General features: G+C 56.9%; 1 protein-coding gene across 1 annotated transcript; it reads left to right on the forward strand.

The window, feature by feature from the left end:
- Nucleotides 1-639: 639 nt before the first annotated feature.
- EIF3B (eukaryotic translation initiation factor 3 subunit B) lies at nucleotides 640-22,998 on the forward strand. Its single transcript, XM_060649668.3, has 19 exons — nucleotides 640-1,139; nucleotides 5,139-5,331; nucleotides 7,505-7,624; nucleotides 7,882-7,939; nucleotides 8,089-8,217; nucleotides 8,485-8,642; nucleotides 11,190-11,321; nucleotides 11,406-11,472; nucleotides 11,853-11,899; nucleotides 12,883-13,093; nucleotides 14,327-14,399; nucleotides 15,235-15,357; nucleotides 16,797-16,875; nucleotides 17,569-17,707; nucleotides 19,433-19,558; nucleotides 20,281-20,358; nucleotides 20,654-20,762; nucleotides 21,014-21,130; nucleotides 21,746-22,998. The coding sequence occupies exons 1-18, from the start codon at nucleotides 641-643 to the stop codon at nucleotides 21,115-21,117; spliced, it is 2,445 nt and encodes an 814-aa protein (XP_060505651.3). The 5' UTR covers nucleotide 640; the 3' UTR covers nucleotides 21,118-21,130; nucleotides 21,746-22,998.
- Nucleotides 22,999-23,192: the final 194 nt, after the last annotated feature.

Here is a 23,192-nt window from a genome sequence, read left to right on the forward strand (position 1 = left end):
CGCCGCCGCCGCCATTGGCTTGGGCATAAGTAATTAAAGCAACTCGCCTTCATTTTGGTATCGTGCCAGACAGCCGTCTTTCCAGGAGTACTGGCCACCTCTTGGTCGCCAGAAGTTCATTTTATATTTTGGAAACGTCCATTCTTTTGCCCAGTCAGTGGACGACTCTAAGAGCCATCACGGAGAAAGGGAAACTTAACTCATGTAAGCGAAGCTTTGTCTGGTGGAAGGCTAAGATATCACAACCGAGATAGCTTGTTGAACTCATAGTGTTTTCCAGTATATACTTCTGAGTTATGTGTTCCGTTTCAGTGACTAAGCCGGTTCCTTGTGCCTCCCCGCGGCGTCACAGATAGTGTAGTCTTTCAGCGCAGAGCCCGACGGGAGGAGGAAGGGAGTGGCTGCCATGTTGGACGGGACCATCCTGTCCCACAGGCGGGGGGTCTGGGGTTCCCGGTGAGTTTGTGGTTTGAGCCCAGCAGCTGTGGTGCCGCGCCTCAAGCACATGCTTGTCATGGGAGCCCTGTCGTGGTCCCCAGCAGAAACACTTGCGGCTCCCGACCTCCTCCGGGCATCCTGCGATTGTCAGGGCGGGGACACCCCCCTCCCCGAGCTCCGTGGGTCGGCCCGCGGCATGCACATGGCCCGGCGGCAGGCGCCGCGCAGTGCGGCCTGGGAGAGTCGGAAGCGCGGCGAGGCCGGGCGAGGCGGCAGCGGCGGGCCCATGCAGGACGCGGAAAACGTGGCGGCGCCCGAGGCGGCCGAGCAGCGGGCAGAGCCCGGGCAGCAGCAGCCGGCCGCCGAGCCGCCGCCACCGGGAGAGGAGTCGTCGCGGCCCGCGGGGCCCGGCGCGCAGGAGGCAGCAGGCGGCGAGGACGCGGAGACCGGGCCGCAGCCCGCAGTGCCGGCTGAGCCCGCGGCCGACGGGGAGGAGAGGGAGGCTTCGGCTCCAGGCTCGTCCCCGCCGCCTCCTGAGGAGCCCCTTGCGCCGGCCCCGGCCTCGGGCGAGGCCCCAGCGGAGCAGGCCGGGAACGCGTCGGCCGAGGCCCGGTCCGAGGGGGCGGGCGGGCAGGACGGCGGCGCGGACGAGCCTTCCTTCAGCGACCCCGAGGACTTCGTGGACGATGTGAGCGAGGAAGGTGAGGCGGCGCGGGAGGCAGTGGGTCGTCCCCGCGTTCCACTTGTAGTCCCCCGCCTAGGGAAGGGTTTCTAGGAGCGTTTGGATCTCCTTACGTGTGTTCTCTCTCCAGAATGGGGCGGGGCGGGGCTGGGGGCCAGGAGACCGGAGACCGCTTGGGAGCCGCTCGGTTGCATTAAAACCTGGATTTTGGAGGGTGGTGATGATGGACAGTGGGCAAGCTGGAGCCGTGGCCGTGTATGGCATCTGGGGCCCAGCAAAGCAGGGCAGTGCACGTGCCGCACTATCTTGGGTGACACTTCCCTCTCTGCAGGTCTGGGTGCCCTGAGTGATGAGCCACACCTGTCAAAGGCCTGAGCCAGACCTCATGGGGACGCTTTTTGGGGTTGATGCGATGCTGTCCCTTAGAACAAGTTGTGACAGAGCTGGGTTCCTCTGCCCCTGCTCCACAGACGCGTCTGCCTTCAGAGAGTCTTAATAGGACTGGAAGGCTGACTCTGCCAGATTCCTGTCTGGTTCTCTCTTTTCTGAGTCTGTAGGCAGACGCTTGTCCTGTTGGCGCATAGTATTTTTAGGGTGTAGTGTCATTCATTGTAGCTTTACTTTTCTTCTTATCTTGATTCAATTTGCAGGTATTTCTGCTTCCTGCCTGAGAGCTTGTCTTCTAAAGTGACGTCTGTAGCGCCTAATCTTATTTGCTTATGTTTTGTTTTTAGCCCTTTGAACTGTCCGAGCTCAGAGCACATCACTGGATTCCTGTCCGTTATGGTAGAATGGGAAAGAACAGCGAGGAGGTAGCTAAGGACACGCCAAGAAAATAAGATGTCATGTTAATTTGTTTTGTTTTGTTTCTGAGATCTCGCGTCCCATCACACGGAGATTGAGTCAGAATGAAAGAATCTCCAGTAAAACGAAGACGACGACTTAGGGAACCAACAGCACCGTTTACTTTAAACTTCAACCTAACGTTAAGGAGTTACCTGCTGTTGTCGTTATTCTCATACTTTATTTCTTAATGGACATTTTAATGTTTATTTACTTTTGGGAGAGAGACAGAGTGTGAGTGGGGGAGGGGCAGAGAGAGAAGGAGACACAGAATTTGAAGCAGGCTCCAGGCTCCGAGCTGTGAGCTGTCAGCACAGAGCCCAGCGCAGGGCTTAAAGCCATGAAATGCGAGATCATGACTTGAGCACAACATCAGACCCTTAACCGACTGAGCCACACAGGCCCCCCCTCTTAAGGGATCTTTTAGCCTGAACAGGAGGAAAGGCCACAGCAGTGAACACTTGGGCTGCTGACCCAGCGAAAGTCCCTTACCTGTGAGGAAACGTGCTCCTTGGCGTGGGAGAGGTTGCTGACAATTTACGAGGAGGCAGTGTTGCCGGGACCCTGCCAGGCTCTCCTGCCCTGACTAGCATTTGTTTCCATGGCACCAAGTTGTATTTTGTAGTTTAAGTTTCGGTTCGAAAGCTCATTTCGAGCCTCTGAGTGTTTGCAGTTGATTTTTTAAAAAGCGTTGAGTGCGTCGATTTCACGCAGGATTTCTGCCGCGTGGACCATTTCCAGAGCTGGGTTGTGTGGCAGGACTAATGTGAGCACGAGCCAGCCAGGCCAGGTGACTGCCCGGAGGGCCTTTGGGGGCCCTTGTGATCCTGAGACTGTCCCCAGAGTGGCCTGTGAGGCCCCTGGTCCTGGGGAACTAAAACTGAGCACACCAGCAGCTTGTTTTTTGAGCCATCTGGTTGTGGTCAGTAGTCCAAGGATGTTTTGTGCTTAGTGAGAAGAGCTGCCCCGTGGGGTCATTGAGGTGCAGAAGGTGAAAATGGACAGGGTCTCCTGGAAGAGCCCTCTGGGAGGTGCCGGAAGCTCCAGCTGGGCCATCCTGACTCCTGACTGAGGAGCGGCTTTGCCAGCACGGCATCCTTTCAGAGACACGCAGCTGCTGGCTGCTGCTGCTGTTGCTGCTTGGCCAGACGAGTGTGTGACAGTTTTGACTCCACATGTTTACTTTTGGGCCCACTAGATAGCATTTATCTTTATGTTTGGTATTCAGTTTTGAGATTTGCCTGTCTCTGTTTCTCCTGGAGCCGGATCGGGACTCCACACAGCAAGAGTCACCAGACGTGGGCGTGGGCACTGGTGATGGTGAAGGAGAGGTGTCCCTTCAGCGTGTAGTTGCCGTGTTTACTCCTTGCCGTGTATGGGCACATTCCTGTAAGCTAGACGCGTCAAGATTGTGGGAAGGAGTCCACAGTTTGTATAAAAGCTGAGCTTTTTATTGTAAACCTTGTAAATTCAGATCAGGCTAAACAGGCCATATTTAATTGTATGGTAAGAGCTTTAACAGCGACCTAAGGAGCTGACTCTGGCCTCTCCAGGGAAGGTGTCTCCCGCTGCTGTGACTGACTTGCCTCTCTCCGTCTGTTTTCTCTTGGTCTCAACTTTTGCCTCTTTGGAAACAAGAGGCAATTCTTTTTTTAGAGTCAATGCTTTTTATATCATCCGTGTAAGTGTTGAAATTAGAGATTGTTTATAACAGGGGCTTGCTTTGAAACTAAAGGACTTTTTTCCTTTTTGAAAAAGTTAAATTTTTTTTTTATTATCGAAAATTTCCAGTACGAGAGTGCAGAAAAATTTGTCTTAAATTTTGAGAATGAAATGCAGCAAAGGATATTTTTGGACACGTATCTTTTTCAGCATGTTGAAATTGTTAAGAGTAGAACTCAAAACAGAGTAATAATCAGGTTCCAGGACCCAGGGAGACACATGGGAACGCCACGGCTCCTCCTCGGGTGTGTAGAATTGCCTCCTGTCTCCTGCTCTCCTTCCGGCTGGGTTTGCCGCTCTAGCTTCATCTCGTGGGCTCTGATGGCAACTTTGATCTGGTTTAGCTCCCAGTGCAGCCAGTGCCTGTAACTGTAACTTTGTAGACCAGCTAACTAATCGGGTTTAGGATTCGTGCAGAATTTGTGTTGCGAAGATGTCACCTGATGGTGCGTTTGACCTCTGCATGCTCCCCTCCAGCAGCTGGTCAGGCCTTTTATTGCCACAGGAGCTTCATGGTCAAGAGGCGTCGAGGCCAGATGCAGGCCTCGTGTAGGACAGCCGCGGTCAGCACCCAGCTAGCATTGTCTCCTGCCCGGCTTGCTCGCCCATGGCTCCCACACCTGTCTGTCTGTTCCTCAAATGCGTCTTTTTCCTGGCCCTCCTACACCTGTCCTCTTTCTCGTGATCTAGCTTACTGTCTTAGGGAAATGAAGCAAATCTAACATGTTTGAGTGCTTACGGTTTGGGTTTTATGATCTTAATTTTAAAGGCAGGTGACTTGAACTTGAAACATTTTCAGTTTCCGAGTGTAGTTAAGAAAATAACGGTTAACACACACAGCTTATGGCGTGCTACGCACAGTCCTAAGCATTTACGGATCTGAACGGCTGGTGTCTCCCAAGCGCCCTGTGAGGTATTTCCTGCGGTCGGGGACACTCAGTCGTAAGGGGCATTGCTGTTTGTTCTCACGAGCCTGTGGGTTTTCTAGCCTCCTAGCGTACACGGCTGTTTTACATAGAGAGTACCGGGTGCCCGTTGTTTGTTTTGTGTTACACTGGACGTGGGGAAAGTGCCTGCTAGTGGGTTCGCATTGGAGGTGGGTTAGGGAAGGCTACTGCGGGTGTTTCCTACCCCACTTTCCTGGAGAGAGGCCGTCTTTGGTTAGCATTCTGCATTCTTCAAGTCTTTAAAATGTTGATTTAAGTAAAATCTTCCTTTATTTCCAGAAATGAATGGACATACCAGACAGGGGGAACATGAAGAGTTAAAATCTTCCTAATGTTTTCAAGTTTAAATTTTGAGTTAACCCAGGGCCAGGATTTCTTCCATTCACTGTGGAACCATTTAGAGGATTCATTTTTTTATAGGGAAGTCGTTCAGTGTGGTAAACTAGCATATTAATGTTCTGCCTTCATCAGAAAAAAGTCATTGGTCCAATCTTCCACCCATACAGAACTGCTGGGGGACATTCTCAAGGACCGGCCGCAGGAGGCGGATGGGATTGACTCGGTCATCGTGGTTGACAATGTTCCTCAGGTGGGGCCCGACCGGCTGGAGAAGCTCAAAAACGTCATCCATAAAATCTTTTCCAAGTTTGGGAAAATCACAAACGATTTTTATCCAGAGGAGGATGGAAAGACAAAAGGGTGAGTGATGTTCCCCGCGGTCTTGGTCCCTGATGCCCTGTGGCTGTCGTCGGGCGGTATGGGAGTCGCTGTGGACACACAGGTGCACGCCTCACCTGGTGGTTCTGCCCCAGCCACCCTCGGCTGGGGTCTCTACACAGGGAGAAGGAGATCCACGTGGTTCTTGAGTTTGGATATTGTGGGTTGCTTGCTAAATTCTTAAGAAATCAGAGCTTCGCGGGGCACCTGGGTGGCTCAGTCGGTTAAGCATCTGACTCTTAATCTCCACTCGGGTCATGATCTTACGGTTTCATGAGTTTGAGCCCCACAGTGCAGAGCCTGCTTGGGATTCTCTCTCCTCTTTGTCTCCCCCTCCCTCCCCCTCCCTCTCAAAATAAATAAACATTAGGGGTGCCTGGGTCTCTCAGTGCATTAAACGGCCAACTTCATTTCAGGTCATGATCTCACCATTCCTGAGTTCGAGCCCCACGTCAGGCTCAGTGCTGACAGCTCAGAGCCTGGATCCTGCTTCCGATTCTGTGTGTCTCTCTGCCGCTCCCCTGCTCATGCTCTGTCTCTTTCTGCAAAGTTAAAACATTTTGAAAAATTTATAAAAAAAAATTTTTAAGAATCAGGGATTTAAGTCTTCTGCCATCAGAACGATAATTGATGTGATCCATCCTGGATGAAGGGCCCAACAGATAGGAGGCTGGCAGGATTTCAGGAAAATTTTACGTGCGGTATTCTGTTGATTCTAAGATGAGCTTTTTTTTTCTTTCTTTCACATGGTAACGTCTCTGAAATGGGGTTATTTCTAACAGTCTAGGTGAAAGCCTTGTGGCATTGCTTAATTAGCAACTTTTTTTCCCCAGCTGTTGCTTAAAATAGTGCATCTTTTAAAAACGGTAGCATAGGGGCGCCTGGGTGGCGCAGTCGGTTAAGCGTCCGACTTCAGCCAGGTCACGATCTCGCGGCCCGTGAGTTCGAGCCCCGCGTCAGGCTCTGGGCTGATGGCTCGGAGCCTGGAGCCTGATTCCGATTCTGTGTCTCCCTCTCTCTCTGCCCCTCCCCCGTTCATGCTCTGTCTCTCTCTGTCCCAAAAATAAAAATAAAAAACGTTGAAAAAAAAAAATTTAAAAAAAAAATAAAAACGGTAGCATATGGTGTGGGTCCTGGAGTTTGCTTTTCAAACTCAATACGAGGTTTTCTGACCTTTCGTGTCAGACCTTCTCTGTTAAAATTTCACGTGACACTGGTCTTGGAGAGTGTAGGCAAATTGTCTTTTACAGACAGGAACGTGAAGAGTGAAGATACTGTGTTTTTTAATTCCGGTAGTTTTGAAGCTATCTTGGATAGCTTTATTTTTACTTTATTTTTTAATTTTTTTAAATCTTGGGTAGTTTTTTAAAAATTTTTTCTTAACGTTTGTTTATTTTTGAGAGAGAGTGAGAGAGTGACAGACCACGAGCAGGGGAGGGGAAAAGAGAGAGGGAGACACAGAATCCGAAGCAGCTCCAGGCTCCGAGCTGTCAGCACAGAGCCCGACAAGGGACTCGAACACGCGAACCGGAGATCATGACCCGAGCTGAAGTCAGATGCTCAGCCGACAGAGCCAGCCGGGCACCCCTAGCTTGGATAGTTTTAAAGAAATTGTTTTTTTTTTAAGAAAGTGGGTAATGCTCCTTACGCTGTTTCCTTCAGAAACTAGGTGGAATAACGACCTTTGTGACCCCCGCTTGTTTGTATTGTAGGTGTTAAAATGAAGCTTTCTCTGAAAGTCTTTATCATTTTGCTTTTAATACACTGTATCAGACTAATCCCGTTCTTGGATTTTTCCCTAGCTTTACTGAGAAAGTTGACATACAATAGACTTGTATAGTCTCAAATTGGGTCACGTCATAAGTTCTGACACATGTACATTTGTGAAACCCTTTCCACGGTCAAGCTAGTGAACGTTTTGATTAATCGTTTTCTGATTTGTGATTGTGGCGTTAAAAGACTTTGGATCTCCCATTAGGGTTTCGTTTGCGTGTAAGGAACCACCGCCGGCAGCTTGACCCTCAGGGATGTGGTGGTAGACGGGGCATTGGCCTCGACGGCATTTACTGGTCGGGTGGACGGGTGTTGGTAAGTGGCACACGGCCCGCCCGGTCTTACAGGCTGAACTCCTGCAAGATGTTCTGTCCTGATTCAGGTATACGTTCCTGGAATACGCCTCCCCTGCCCATGCCTTGGACGCCGTGAAAAATGCGGACGGCTACAAGCTGGACAAGCAGCACACGTTCAGGGTCAATCTCTTCACTGACTTTGACAAGTAAGTCCTGGCTCCACAGGCGTGAGTGGCTCATCGGGTCTGGGGTGGTGCCGTCAGCCATTCGGGGAGCTCCGTTCTCCGGGCACGTCCTGACCCCTGATGTTCCTGGCCGGAAGCACCCCTCGCCCACTATCACGCGGTGGGGGGCAGGGGCACACACCGCCTGCTGCTGAGAGCCACGCACGGAGCCGCCACCCTGTCCCCTCCCCCCTCGTAGTTGTGCCGCGTGTTCCTAAAGAGCAGCTTCTCTGTTGCAGGTATATGACGATCAGCGACGAATGGGATATTCCAGAGAAACAGCCCTTCAAAGACTTGGTACTTGGGTTCCCTCCACCCGCGATTGGGAAGAGCAGGGGTGGCTTCCCGGCCGAGTCGGTCCCACCTCCGGGAGCACTAGTTGGGGGCCGGCTCCGATCACGGTCGATGAGACGTGTTCTCTCCCTTGCCTTGGGTTCCTTCTCTAGGGAAACTTGCGTTATTGGCTCGAGGAGGCAGAGTGCAGAGACCAGTACAGTGTCATCTTTGAGAGTGGGGACCGTACTTCTATCTTCTGGAACGACGTGAAGGACCCCGTCTCCATCGAGGAGAGAGCGGTAAATAAGCGTTACCACCCCGCGGGGCCTCCCTCTGTGTTTCCTTAGCGGGGAGCTGGGGGCCAGAGCGGGTGGACGTTCTCTTCTCCCAGATCACCCCTCGCCACGACATCCTCCGCTCTTCTGGTTTTGGAATAAGCCCCGAGACGTGAGCGGGCGTCTTGTGTTTTTCAGTGAAGAGTCTGAGGAGTAAATCCTCGTGGGAGCGGGAGGCTCTGTGCCGGCTCTCCACGCTGGTGTTAACACGGGCCCTGACTTTTCCCACAGAGATGGACAGAGACCTACGTGCGCTGGTCCCCCAAGGGCACCTACCTGGCCACGTTCCACCAGCGAGGCATAGCTCTCTGGGGGGGAGAGAAGTTCAAACAGATCCAGAGATTCAGCCACCAGGGGGTTCAGCTCATTGACTTCTCGCCTTGTGAGAGGTAAGCGATGTGCCCTCGCCTTGTGCCGGCCACTGCAGGTTACTGTAAAACGTGCTTTGTGGCAATTCCAGACTTGGCGGAAGTGTTGCAGCAGGGAACTTCCTGGGAGGCGTTTGCTGGTGTCTGCTGTGTCACACCTGACTTTCTCCAGAGCCACTGGGAGTGAGTTGATGTGTCCCTTTCTAGGGGTAGGGAATTCCCTTAGCTGAGTGTCCCCAGTGGCGCTGCAACCTTCTGGAAATGTAGTGTTGATCTGCTACTTTCAGTGAAGTCCTGCTGTGTTCCGATTTCTTCCAGTAATGTTCTTTGTAAAACTTGAGTCCCTTCAGTTTAGGATCTAGTCCAAGGCTGGGTACCGTGCCTGGAATTTTCCTATGAATGGCGTTTCCTCATGTGGGAGATGGCAGAGGGCTGCGGGACCAGGTGGGGCGCCGGCAGCTTCACGGGCTCCGCTCCCGCAGCCTGGCCTTCCTGTCCGCCCAGGGCTTTGCTGCCCAGAATGCCCCCCGCTCTCCTGCCTTGTGCCCCTGCTCGGGGCTGTCCCCGGGCCTTACCTGTGGTGTCCCCTCTTCTTACTGCATGGTCTGAATGCATTGTGGATTCACAACGGCTCCTGGTGTCCCAGGGCTCCTGAGACGTGGCTCTGTGTTACCTGGTTTGCTTTTTGAGTTTTTTTGGTAGAAGATTTTTCTCACGCCTGGAAAACTAACGTGAATACTTCGGTAGCATCCCTGTGCTAATTCTCTAGCTTTAACGATTTATGACTTTGCTGTATCTGTTTCAAATTTATTTTCGCTATTGGGGCACCTGGGTGGCTCAGTCGTTTCAGCGTCCGACCCTGGATTTCAGCTCATGTCCCGATCTCACAGTTCCTGAGTTTGAGCCCTGCATCGGGCCCTGCGCTGACAGCGCGGAGCCTGCTTGAGATTCTCTCTCTCCACCTCTCTCTGCCTCTTTCCCACTGACTCGTGCGCGTGCGCTCTCTCTTTCTCTCTTCCTCTTTCTCAAAATAAAATGTTTGAAAAACGAAAAAGAGATCTTGAGCGTTTTGAAGAAATGCTGGTGTTTTCACGGAAGTGCGTCAGTCCAGATAAAGGTGTCCTTCCCTGGTGATCGTGGCTCTTCTCTCCCACCTGCAGCGCCGACGTTTCCCTAACTGCTGCTGCTGCCCTGTGTGCTGCGGTTTCCCCCTTGGTCTCCCCCATCGCTGTCGTTGGCAGCTTGTTGTTCAAACCAGGGGCGGGGCCTGTGTGTTCAGCCCTCCCGTCGCCCCAGCCCGTTACCCTGCCCGCACGCCCTCCCTGTGCTGTCCCTTGATGGTGGCCCCTGAGGAAGATGGGGCCGGGTGGATGTGTCTCATGACTGGCTTGAGCTGTCCCGTCACCAGTCCCCTCCACCTTGGTGTTTCCTGTAAACGGAAGTTTCTACGCGATGTTTCTTACATCTGGTAAGATAGGTTTACGGAGCGTGTTCTTGGAGGACTCAAGATTCACAACCGCTTTGCATCTGTTTGGTACATAACACTTGACGTCTTGTGGCGGTGGCGCACGCGGGGACCCCTGGTCGCGTGCCGCATGGCGTGTACGCGGAGGAGCCGCCCAGGTCCGCCCGGCGGTGGGTTCCACCTGCCTTCTAGACTTCCCGTATCCGCTTGTGGTTTATGTGTGTAGCCACACCTGTCTGTCTGCTCGGGGACCGGACCTGGACCGTCCCTTACTCATCGCTGTATCTCTGGTGCTCCGCGAAGCGCGTGACACGTGAGACGCTCACGGGAGTCGGCGAGTGCACGCTTCAGCCCTCCGGGGTGTTTTCCAGTTCAGTGCTCAGCTTCCGTAGTTCAGCGTGACGGTCACGCCGCCTTGTAGGTGTGTGGAGTGGGTCTGTAGAGGGAATCTCATGGCTCGTAGGGGGTGACTGCAGCCTGGCGTCAGCGTCTTGAGCGCCAGGAGGCTCTCCTGGGCGGGGCCTGTTTCTGTCATTGCTCGTCGAGTGTTTCTGCCTTTCCTGGGTCCTGTGAGGGAGCAGTCTGTTTAGATACTTGCACTGTGTGTAAGCAGGGTGAGGCGGTGCCCTGGGTGTAGACGAGCCCGCTGTTGGGTGAGTGAGAAGCCCCAGGCGCAGAAGTGGTGTTAGAAGTGTGCTTGCTTTTGAAACACGTGGCTGGCTGTTGAGGTCCCCTCCTTGTCCCAGGCAGACCTCGACAAGGAGCACGGGGAACGGCACCCCGCCCCTCCCGGAGCACACACGCGGATTTCGGTCTGGGATCTGCTGCGTCTTTTCTTGTCCTGATTCTGTGGGGAAACACGTGCCCTGGTCCAGGAGGGACTGTGTGCCTTGTGCCCCGGAGGGGGTCAGCTCCGGGGTTTGGAGCGAGTGCTGGTGGCAGGAGCCCCGACTGCATCGTCTGGAAGTCTCACCATGCCTCGAGCTACCTGGAGCGGAGGCCCGTTGGGTGCAGATGCTCACCTCATCCGCCCACAGCCTGGCGCTCCAGGGCGAATGGTGGGACGGTGGCGGGGGTTCTAAACCGGGTCTGCTCTGTTACAGGTACCTGGTGACTTTCAGCCCCCTGATGGACACTCAGGACGATCCTCAAGCCATCATCATCTGGGACATCCTGACCGGGCAGAAGAAGAGGGGCTTCCACTGTGAAAGCTCAGCCCATTGGCCTATTTTTAAGTGAGTAAATGAGGGGTAGTGAGCGGCCACCTCGTCGTGGCCATTTCTCCTGACAGAGCCCGGTACTTCTGTCCTCCTTTTTAGGTGGAGCCACGATGGTAAATTCTTTGCCAGAATGACACTCGACACGCTTAGCATCTATGAAACTCCCGTAAGTAGCATAGTTTCCTCAGCGGTGGCCTGCTCCGTCGGGAGCTGCTGGGGGCGCCTGCTTCCCTGTGTCACGGGTTGGGGGGACGGAGAGAGCAGCTGTCCTTATGCAGAATCGGGGGGGAGTTGGGGGCGCCTTTCCCGTCCTGTCCCTGGGGGTCTCCCTGCTGGTGCTGCTGCCAGGAGTCTGGGACGGGAGTAAACAGAAGGGGCCTCGGAGATGGGTGCCTCGCTGCTGTCGGTGGATCGGTTTGTTACGTGCCCCCCACCGGGTTTATGCCAGGCTCATTCCAGAACCTCGTTTGCTTTCTCTGAAAATTTGCTTGTGTCACGGAGACCACAGTGTGATTTGACTCCGTTGTGACCCTCATTTTTCCACAGTCTATGGGTCTTTTGGACAAGAAGAGTTTGAAGATCTCTGGTATAAAGTAAGTGACCGTGCTCACCAGGTGGGGCTTAGCCAGCTCCCCGCTTTGGCCCCGCGCGCTCACGCAGCGGGAGGAGGCGGCGTGGACTTGGTCTGGAGACGAGGGGGCACGGCAGGCTCTTGGCTATCACCCACGGGCCTGCTTGTTGGTGCGGGCCTCGCGGCCACTCCCCCTCCTTATGCCCGGCGACCCTTGGGTGGGGGGGGGGCCGCAGGCTTGACTCTAGCCAAGCGTCCTGTCCCTGCCTTGGAGCTGGAGCCTCGGGCTGCAGTCTTCGAGGGAGACGGGCTGGAGGGGGCTGGAAAGGGCTTCCGTGCGCTCTGTGGTCCATGCAGCGGTTCGATGGCCTTCGGCGAGCTGCCTAGGAGGCACACGTGTGTGTGTGTGTGTGTGTGTGTGTGTGTGTGTGTGTGTGTGCGCGCGTGCGTGTGCTCTGGGGGCGGCCCGTGTGCGGAGGAGCACCTATGGTGTGGGGACGTGAACGCTCTTGGGCACAGCTGTGGCTCATGATAAAAACTAAACCGGGAATCGATTCTGCGCAAACGAACAGTAATGGGTCTGTGGGTCTGAGCTGGCGGGTCGTGTGGGCGCCTGGCCTGGAGGTGCCTGCGCGGTGGGGGGCATCGTGCTCTCGCTTTGGGGTCGTCCCGCGGCCTCTGCGGGGGTTTCCCGTCAGCCCCGTAGTGAGTCTCGGGCGTCACTCGGGGTCCGGAGGCCGCAGCTCCCCCCTCGCCCTGCAGCCGCGGGCTGTGGTAGCCGAGGGCCGGGTCGGGGCTCAGGGGCGTCCGCCGCGTGGCGGCCGGGAGCCTCACCAGCGTCTCTCCCCGCTGGCACAGCGAGTGCAGTGACGCTCCGGGTGGCAGGGGACCAGCTCTCCGGGAGGGCAGGCTGCCGCCCTGGAGGGTGAGCCCGTGTCCGCCGCGCTTCCTTCCTGTCGGCGGCCTGCCGGTCCTTGGGCAACACCGGCTTTCTTCGTTCTGCAGAGACTTCTCTTGGTCTCCCGGTGGGAACATCATAGCTTTTTGGGTGCCTGAAGACAAAGACATCCCGGCCAGGGTGACCTTGATGCAGCTTCCTACCAGACAGGAGATCAGGGTCAGGAATCTCTTCAATGTGGTGGATTGCAAGCTACATTGGCAAAAAAACGGAGATTACTTGTGCGTTAAAGTGGACAGGACCCCGAAAGGTACCCAGGTGAGTGGACGCCCGGAGCAGAGGCCGTGCCTTGCAGCTCCAAGCCGGCCCTCCCCCCGCCCCGATGAAGCTGCTGACGCGGCCTCTGTCCGAGCTCGTGGGTCACTCTCAGACCCGCCAGTTATAGGCAGTGGTTAGCGGGCGTGTGCTCGCTAGAGCTCTTGTTGCCTTGCCACTGAGGTGCAGGAGACCTGTGGGCACAGTTTACAGGTCACGGGGATGCAGTGTTGTCTCCGGGCACCGGCCTGCCTTCTCAGGAGACGGGAAGCCAGTGTGTCCTCTCCGTTTCTTTCTCAAGCACAAAGAGGAGCGTGCTGGGCGCAGTTCTGCTCCCTGATTGGTTTTACTTGCGTCATTTATGAGTTCTTCGTCCCGACGGGAGCGTTTCTGCTCCTCTTTACGAAACAGCCTGGAGACTGAGTCCCTGCACTGTAGTGCTCGCCCTCGAAACGCACAGTTAGTGGCTTTTTGGCACATTCACTGACTCGTGGCCGTCGCCACGGTCTGAACTCGAGAGCATTTCTATTACCCACAAAGGCAAGGAACTCCGCACCCGTCGGCACCACTGCCCTCTCTGGCGCGCTCCTGTACCCGCCGCTCTGCCTTCTCTCCGTCTGGATCTGCCAGCCCGGGACGCTTGCTGGGAAAGAAGTCCTACAGCATGTGGCCTTCGTGGCTGGCGGCCCTCACTGAGCACGTCCAGGCTTATCTGGGCCGTGGCAGGTGTCGGTGCCTCCCCCCTGCTCGGGGCCAAGGGACGCGGCTGCCCTTCCTCATGTGCATTCATCTGTGGTGGGCACTTGCTGTTTCCGTCTTGGCTGTTGGGAATCAGCACCCGGGTCTCTGCGCGGGAGTGCCTCGGGGGGACGCTGCAGGGCATTGCGCTGTTTCCAGATAGTTCATTCCCGCCCCGTTGGTGGGTATCAGCACTGTGGGAGTTCTGCAGACAGGCTACTGGCCGTGCAGAGCCCTTTCCATGCAGGGGCGTGACCCTGGGGCAGCTCTCCAAAGCAGAACGTGGGCCAGAGAGGAAGTCCGCTGTCCCCCACAGGGACCACACCCGTGTACTTCCATCGGTGCTGTCGTGACGGCTGCACTTTCAGTCACTTGACGTGTCTGTGTGTGTCCCGGCTGTGTACATTTCGTTGGTCGCCAGGTTGACTTGTTCTTGACTTAAGCGTTTCTCAAGTTTTCAGTTTCTGTGAGTTCATCCCCTTTTTTTCTCCCGAACAGGGCGTTGTCACGAATTTTGAAATTTTCCGAATGAGGGAAAAACAGGTGCCTGTCGACGTGGTGGAAATGAAAGGCAAGTTCCATTGTTCCTTCGTGAGCGAGTGGCCCTCGCGTGCAGCCCCCGCTCGGCCTTGGTGCTCCCCAGGCTCCCTACCTGAGCAGGGTACTCGCAACCCTGATTGGTACGTGCTGTCCGCCTGCGAGCCCGCCCGTTTAGGGTTCCTTTGGCCCTTTCTGGCCTCGGTGCCACTTCTGGCTGCCATGAGAGTATGTCCCGGTTGCTCTGCACATCCACCCCGGCCGGTTTCCCGCTGAGGCTGTGCCGGGAATGGGTTTTCATGACACTCTGAGCGCCCAGCAGCAGGAGGGTCATCCGCTGGCAGCCGCAAGTTGTTGGCTGACTAGGGCTCTTTTCTGGGCCTGTGAAAGCCGTTCAGATCCCCCGTCTCTGCCTCTAGATGGGAAATGTAGCCTGTGTCGTTGGTTGTGTGTCGTGTTCTACTTTTGTTCTCTGTTTTGCTACGGAGAGGAGGAGAAGGGGGCGGGGAGCACAGAATGAGAACGTGGGTACAGGCTCACCACCCTGCCTTGTTAGCCCTTGGGGGGCCGTGGAGTCCCCCCTCCCCCCGTGAGCGCTCCAGCAAGCGGGAGTCCACGGGTTGTGCTGGGCGTCGGGCCCAGGCCCCGCCGTCGTGGGCATCTAGGAAGGTGGCGGTCCCACGTGGCCAGAGTCTCCCACGAGTCGCTCGCACGCTCGTCTTTAGGCCTGCCGGGTGGTGCTTTTAGCGAGTTTAAGGATTTGGGGTGTTTCTCTCGTTGAACAGCGAAGACTGTGCAGGAATGTTGCCTGATCAGGAACGTTGCTTTATTACATGACCTGAGGGGCTTATTCTTTCTCCTGACTGTAGAAACCATCATAGCTTTTGCCTGGGAACCCAACGGGAGCAAGTTCGCAGTGCTGCACGGGGAGGCTCCTCGGATATCCGTTTCCTTCTACCACGTGAAGAACAACGGGAAGATCGAACTTATCAGTAAGTAGCCTCCCCCTTGGCAGACGGACAGACAGACGGATATGCACCGGGGACAGAGCCCCGTCCTCACTCCACGTGCGTGTTCGGCTGGCTGGGAACTGCTGCTTAGGCCGCCCCACAGCCGAGAGGGTCCCTGCGGCTCAGGCCTCCCATGCTTCCGGCCCACAAAGACCTGGCCTCTGGGAGGGAGCCCCTGCCCTCTCTCCCAGCCCTGGCCCTTCACAAGAGGGCTTCTGAGTGGACGTGGTCTCCCTCTTGTAGCCACAGCTGGTGTCTCTGGGCTGGGGGCCCCGCGTCCCCACCGTGCTCTGCTCTGCCTGTGTGCGAGGCAAGCAGGGTCCTGGCCTCTCTCAGCAGGGCCCCTCGTGCACAGCTTCCTCGCAGGAAAGACAGCGGGTTGGTTCGGTGTCTAATGGTTCAGGTGCGGAGCTTGTCTGGAGAGAACTCCGGTGAACTCAGCTTTTACCTCCTGAGCTCAGTGGCGTTTGTGGTAGAACCGTCTGGGGTAGGTGGGTGGCAGCCGCAAAACTGACCGCATCATTAATTCCCTGCCACAGACGAGGAAGTAGGAGTCGTTATGGGCTCCCAGATCTGCGCTGTCTCGTTAGGAAGTAGGTTTGCAAATGGCCAGCGTCCCAAGTGCCTTCCATCCCTGAACGCCCTGTTACCCACCTTGGAAGGTCGCATGTCCATGCTGGGACAATTGTGTGTGTTCTGTTAACACGCGTGGTTGTTAAAGGACAGCTTACAGTTTCTGTTCCTCCTTTGTTTGGTCTGAGAATCCTGTCCTTTGGATGGTGTCGCCCTCCTCACGTCTCCCTATCCCCGCTGGGCCCCCCGTCCTTGGATCCCCTGCAGGCCGGGACCAGGCCCCAGGGGGTTCACTTTGTGTCCTCCAGGGAAGAGACCCTAGCGTGCAGCCTGAGCCTTAATGGTCTGCTCTCCAGGGGCTCTGCCGGCCCCTCGTGGGATGTGAGCCTCAGGGTGTTGGGCAAAGTAGCAGCTTTCAAATGACTTGTGACTACAGAGTTCAGAAGGTGTTCGAGTCCCTGAAGGGTGGGTCTTGAGCTTTCTTGGGTGATATGTGTCTCTCCACGTCTGGTGGGGGGTGTGGGTTTCTTGCCCTCGTGTGGAGACCCCGTGACCCCATGACAGTTTTTACGGTGAGTCCTCTGTGCAGTTTCACTGGGAAGTAGGTGTCTCCGAACATGAGATGTTACTACAAATCGTATCGTAGCTTCAGGGTATCTCCTTTTTCCTTTTGTGTTTGAACTGTAGGTCATAACTTAAAAACGTACCCAGACAGTGGGTTTTCCAAAATGTTTTCTCCGGGAGGAACCAGGCGTGGGGAGCACATGTGGATGTCTGCCCACTGAGGCCGCGTGAACCCATCGCCCGCCCCTTCACAGACTTCTAACAGCCGCTGTCTTTGCTTTCAGAAATGTTTGATAAGCAGCAGGCAAATACCATCTTCTGGAGCCCCCAGGGACAGTTTGTCGTGTTGGCTGGCCTAAGGAGGTGGGTTCCTACTGTCTGCTGCCTTCTGCGTGTCCTGAGCCACGCTTGTGGGCCTCACGGGTCAAGCTCCGGGTTCGGAACCATCACAGCGGTCCCTTTAGCGTGATGGGGCGCGTGTCCTGCACGAAAGGGCCATCCCGTCTTGCTCAGACTCGGGTGGACCCCGGGTCGGGCAGAACCGTCCCCTGCAAGTGTGTTCCGGGTGCGCCTGGAGGACGTGCGAGTGTTGTCATTTCCTCGCGGTTAGGTGAGCCGTCTTGGTGGCAGGGCAGCGAGCCTGGCGTAAACGCCGTCCTCTGGCGGGAGGGCTGTGTGAGCTCGGAGCCTGCCTCCGTCCCGGGTGACCGTGGGGCGGGTGGCGTCCCCCCGTCCTTGGCCGTCCGGCAGCCGTGGGAGCGCATGAGCAGAATACGCTCTGGTTGTTCAGTGTTCTGACTTCATTGGAGGTGTCTTTGGGGCTTTGGCCTATGTCTTCTTGGAAGGCAGTCCTGGCAGGCGTGCAAGGTGCCGTGTGCACTTCCCCTGTCTTTGTTCACGACACCCTTGGGCGATGGCTCCTGGATTAGTTCTCCTCAGCAGCCAGGCGTTGGTAGGGGATGCCCGGGGCTCTCCCGTGTCCTGCCCTCGAGTCCGGAAGGAGCGAGGCGCCGTGCTGGCCCGTGTGGCCTGACCGCACGCTCTGCCCCCCCCCAGTATGAACGGCGCCTTGGCCTTCGTCGACACTTCGGATTGTACGGTCATGAACATCGCGGAGCACTACATGGCGTCCGATGTGGAGTGGGACCCTACCGGGCGCTACGTGGTCACCTCCGTGTCCTGGTGGAGCCATAAGGTACGGGGCCCCGGGTAGCCCGCGCGCAGCGTGAGACCCTCCTCCCCTCCCGGGTCTCCCCGGGGTCGCCCTACGGTGGTTCTTCAGTTGCTCTTTGGGGCCCTGTCCGGCTGCCGCTGCCCCGAAACCCTCGCCAGCAGAGCACCCGAGCGGCCGGCCTTGCCGTGCGTGAGGCGGCCGGCGTTCCCGGATTTCTTCCCCAAGTCGGACGTCTTACACTCGCTGCGGCCTGAGCCCCGGCCGCCTTCCTCTGGCGCAGTAGCCGGGGAGCTTCTCCCAGTGGGAATTGGGTTGGGTGGTTTGCCCCGCAGTTCAGAGCCACGCTGTCCTGTGGCTTGGAGGTGGAGGGAGGACGTGCCGTACCGCGCACACAGTTTCCCAGCACGATTTTTCCACGCTCAAGAAGCTTGTGGTTCAGAGGAGCCCTGTCTGCCCAGCCCACCGGGCCCTCGGTGTGGCGGCCTCTGCCTGCTCCCCCGCTCCCCTGGGAGCGTGCGCGCACTGGGCCGGCTCCTCCCAGGCGGCTCATTTGCTCCTCCCTGCCTGGAGGGGGCCTCCTCCGGGGGCAGCACCCGTCCCGCCCTGCACTGTCCTCACAGTGCGCTCAACCCATCTCGGGGGCTGGTCGCGAGTTCATTTCCTCTCCCGAGAGTCGAGCGTTGTGTGGGCAGGGGCCTGTTCCTGGCCTGTGGTCCCTGTTCCGTCCCGGTTTGCCGTCTGAGCAGGAGCTCCCGGGGAGAAGGCTGCTGAGGCTAGGGTCTGGGGTCTGGGACTCCCCGAGAGGACACGAAAGCACGTGTGAGGGAGCCCGTTTCTTAGTCTCGAACGTCGGTAGCCTGAAGAACTGGAGAAATGCCGTGCACCGTGGGTGTGAGGGCCTGTGTGTGGTGCACGTTCCGCGTGGTGTCTGCGTGCCGGAGTGTCCGTGGCAGTGCTCCAGGCTCAGTGCTCCTGAGCTGCAGGGGGTGGGGGCCTCTGCCGAGCGTCTGCTCTGTTTAGTTACTGTTCTTTATCAACGGAGGTTCTGAGAGTTGAACCAGCTCCTGCGAGTCCACAGCCTAGGAGGTCGTATCCGGGCGATTCCGTTTAACAAAAGAACAACGTTCTGGGAGTCCGACTCAGCAAACGTCACCGTGCTGTCTTAAGGACAAGCTCTGTACTCGCTTCATGGTGATCGTGCCGTGTGTCTAAATTTGAGCGCCGTCTCCGTGAGGCCCACCTTGGGCCTCGTTAAAATCTTTTAGGCCGTGGGCCCCTCCGTCAGATCCCAACGTGCTCCCAAAGTGCTGGTCTGGGACCAGCTCACGCCAGCATGTAGCTTCAGGTCCCGCTTCCTTCATCCGGAAGGCGGTGCCGCGGAAAAGATGTCAGCCGAGCCGAACACTGTGTTTAGTGACTCTGTCAGTGTACGTTCTGGTATGAGTTCTCCATTGCGGATCAGTAATGGAGCCGATGCCCCGTGACGCCCTTCGTAGGTACTCCGCGCCGTGCTCTGTGACGCGGGTAGCTTTCTGTCGTGTTTGTTGACGGTGTTCCCCTGCTGCGTGAGCTCCCAAGAAGCAGAGATCTTTGATTCACTGCTGTCGCCCAGATACCACACCGTCGGTCGTCGGCTCTTAAACAGCCGTCGGAGGAGCGCTTGACTGGGGTGGCCCTGTGAGGGGGCCCCCTGCGTCTCGCTGTGACGGGGTGGCGAGCAGCGCTTTGCCCTCTGTCCCCGTGCAGGTGGACAACGCTTACTGGCTGTGGACTTTCCAAGGGCGTCTTCTGCAGAAGAACAACAAGGACCGTTTCTGCCAGCTGCTGTGGAGACCTCGGCCCCCCACGCTCCTGAGCCAGGACCAGATCAAGGTCTGGGGCCCCGGGGTCAAGGAAACGTGGAAGCCTCTTTCCCATCACTGCTGCCGGGGCGGTAACGAGTGGGGAATGGGAACATGACGTTTTCGGGTGCCTTTGGAAGAGCTGCGGGAACACCGGGAAGCCAGTGGGAATGGTTTCGGTGTTGTGAATGTGGGTTTTTGGGCCGTTCCTGCCGCATCCGTGCCCTCCGGGGACGTTGGCGTGAGCTGCAGGGGATGAGCAGGTGCTGGGGGCTGGTGAAGCGTGCTGGCAGGATCGAGGGGGGCCCTGAGCAGTCACAGAGAAACGGGGCAACGCTGGGGGAGAGTGGACCACACGAGAGGTAGGGCCTCGCCACTGTGAACCCTGCAGACGGGGGTTTGCATGCTCGCGGGCGGCCGTGTGCTAGTGATCCGTGAGGATGCCGTTGCCCGTTATTCACTTTGAAGATGGTGTGTGTGATTCTTAGAGATTTTTTAAAAAATTGTTGTGATGTTTATTTTTGGAAGAGAGAAAGGAAGAGCGTGAGAGGGGGAGGGCAGAGAGAGAGGGAGACACAGAATCCGAAGCAGGTTCCAGGCTCTGAGCTGCCAGCACAGAGCCCGACGTGGGGCTCGAGCTCACAAACCGTGAGATCATGACCTGAGCCGAAGTCAGACGCTTAACCGACTGAGCCACCCAGGTGCCCCTCGAATGTTTAAATCCTGACTGGCTTGTGTTTGTTTTTGTCTCAGCAAATTAAAAAGGATCTGAAGAAATACTCCAAGATCTTTGAACAGAAGGATCGTCTGAGCCAATCCAAAGCCTCAAAGGTTAGCTTGGTCCTAGGACTGTGGGAAGTGCCACAGGCGGCCACTGTCCCTCTCTGACATGGAAGGGACAGTGTCAGGTCCCGGGAGGAGGGGGACAGGGGGGTGCTTGTCCACTGCCCACGTGCACAGACTGGCCTTCCAGGTGTGTGTGAGGGGAAGGAGGAGGGCGCGCCCTCCGTTCTTGTCCTGGGGCAGGGGCGGGGGTTGGTTGGTGGTGGTGACTGCCGACCTGACCTCCGTCCTCGTGGTGGTGAGGGGACCGTCAGCCCCGTGACTCTCCCACTTCCGCGCACAGGAACTAGTGGAGAGAAGACGCACCATGATGGAAGATTTCCGAAAATACCGGAAAATGGCCCAGGAGCTCTACATGGAGCAGAAAAATGAACGTTTGGAGTTGCGAGGAGGTAACCATTAGCTGGAGACGTGTTTTGTTAGGACAGGACTGTTGAAACATTTTTCTCTCTCTTGTGTGGGCTTTCCAGTTAAGCGTCAGGTGTTTTTGTCAAAGAACCCAGTTTGCTATGGCCACAGGTTCACGTGCACAGTCCTGTGGAGGAGGCTGGAGTGGGCACACGTGGGCATGTACCCACGTGTCCCCATCCTCCCCGAGTGGGCTGTCTGCACGCCACATCACTCCCTCCCCCCACCCCCGCAGGCGTGGACACGGACGAGCTGGACAGCAACGTGGAAGACTGGGAGGAGGAGACCATCGAGTTCTTCGTCACCGAGGAGATCATCCCCCTGGGCAATCCGGAGTGACCTGAGCAGCGTGGTAAGACCTCTTCAGACGGGGACGAGCCACACCCAGACGCGGGCCCGTCTCTTGCGTTGTGCTGTCCCTTCGCTGAGAAAAGAGCCAGGTTCACGTGCTCAGGGTCGGCGGGCCCTTTTCATGGAACCTGCAAGGGTCAGGTGCACACCCTGGCTGTCCGAGGGGGGGCTCTTCTCTGAACACGGCGGGGCCTCGAGCCCCGGATTTGGGGAGCGCGCCCCTCACGTGGGCTCTGGTCGTGGGTGAGAGGCGGAGCTGGGGAAGAGGAGGGAGGCCAGCCGCAGCGTGCCGGGAAAAGGCCTCGGTGTGCCCAGCAGAGACAGGCCTGTGGGTCTGAGATGGGAGCCTCCGGAGCACACGCGGGCTTCCTCGGCAGGCGAGCGGGGGCAGCGTTGTGTGCGGGCCGGCCAGCGGGCGGGGCTCTCTCCCCCGCTCCGGGACTCCTGCGCCTGCTCATCTCTGGCGTCAGGCGGGAGAGCCTCGGGTCCCTTCCGCCTTCTGAGATCGTACGCCCTGTGCCTGCCGTCGGGGCGCGCCTTCCGCAGAAGCCCTTGCTAATGTCCGTCTCGTCGTCGCGGCGTAGGGCAGAGAGTAAACACCTGATCCTTCTTGCAGCGTCCCCGGGGCTCGTGCTGGAATGAGGTCGTCCTGCAGAAAGTGCGCACGATGCCTGCGTTTTACCTGTGCTTTGTCTCGCTCCTCACTGTGCGCCCGGATTCTCCCCTGCCCGCACGTCGCTGTGCCTTCAGCCCCCGGTCCCCACCGCGGGGGAGGTTTCAAGGCACCGCTTTCCTTTTCTCTCGTTTGGGGTTTTTTTTTCAAGTCATGCCACCACTGTTTGTTACTGAGACTCGTGCGCGGCAGGGGCGCGCCCAGCCGTCCCCCTCCGAGAACTCGTCCTGTCCCGTGGCGGGGGGCCAGCATGGCTGTGTTGTGGAAACGGGAGCCACGCCATTCAGGTTGTGCTAGGTTCTCAACAGGCTGAGCGTGGAAATAAAAACAAACCTGTATGAAAAAGCTGTCTTTCTCCTCCTTAACGTAGACACCGGCCTCGAACTTGGTTCCTGTGCCCCCTCCCCCTGTGGTGGTGCCCTCCCACCTCCCGATTTGGTTGTGTTTTCTCAGCTGAGCTGCAAACTAAAGCATCGGTCTGACCGGTGCAGAAAAACCGTTCTGGCAGCATTTTTTTTGTTCTCCACACTTGTCTGACCTGGTGAGAAAGACCCTTCTAGACTTCCTTGGAGTCCTACAAGTTAAGTTGTTCGTGAGAGTTGCCACCTTAGCCGCCGTCACGTGGTCGTCTTTGACTGTTTAGCTTGATTTCTCTCCTGAGAAGGGAGTGAGCAAATCCACGTAATCTCAGCCCCTGTTGATTCGCAACGTCCGCTACCCATTGGTGCCTTGTCAGACTCCACCGCGCCTCCTCTTTCTTTGTGTCTCCGGGAGCCGAGAGCCTGGGTCAAAACGCACAGAACGGGCTCGCTGCGCTTTCATGGCCGTGGTGCCCATGAACTTGACACATTGGGATTGGAGGAGAAGCTGTCGTCCGTGGGGCAGAAGCAGCTCGGGGGCTGGGGCCGCCAGCCCCACGCCCCCGGGTGCGAGGCGACACTGGGCGCTCTCCCCGGTTCCCGGTCCCGCCCGTCCGCACGCGGTGTCCCGTGTTTCTTACTGGCTCTCACACCCTTTAAGCCTCAGCGTGCCGAGACCTGGCTTTTTAATTTGATGACGGTAAGAAGGAAAAGGCTCATGTTTCGATCATGTTCACAGATTTTTAACAGCTTTCAAAAAATTTACTTTTCGACTGTTTCCGACTCGGTAGTTGTAATTGTTTTATGTGATTTGTTAATAAAAGAATTTCTGAAACACCTGGTTTGTTTCTCTCTCTCGTGCTCTGGAAGTGGGTTTCCCAGGGCCAGCCCCAGGGAGAGAGTGTTCCTGATCCTTCCTGTGGGGGCGGGGCGTCCCCCTCGCTCTGGCTTCTTTGGCTGGGGCATCGGGGTGGGCACTGGCCCCAGCCGCCCGCACCGGCCCGCTGTCCTCGTCCTGTTTCCAGAGGCAG

Source organism: Panthera onca, chromosome E3 (genome assembly GCF_046562875.1).
Source record: "Panthera onca isolate mPanOnc1 chromosome E3, mPanOnc1 haplotype 2, whole genome shotgun sequence".
Classification (NCBI taxonomy): Eukaryota; Metazoa; Chordata; class Mammalia; order Carnivora; family Felidae; genus Panthera; species Panthera onca.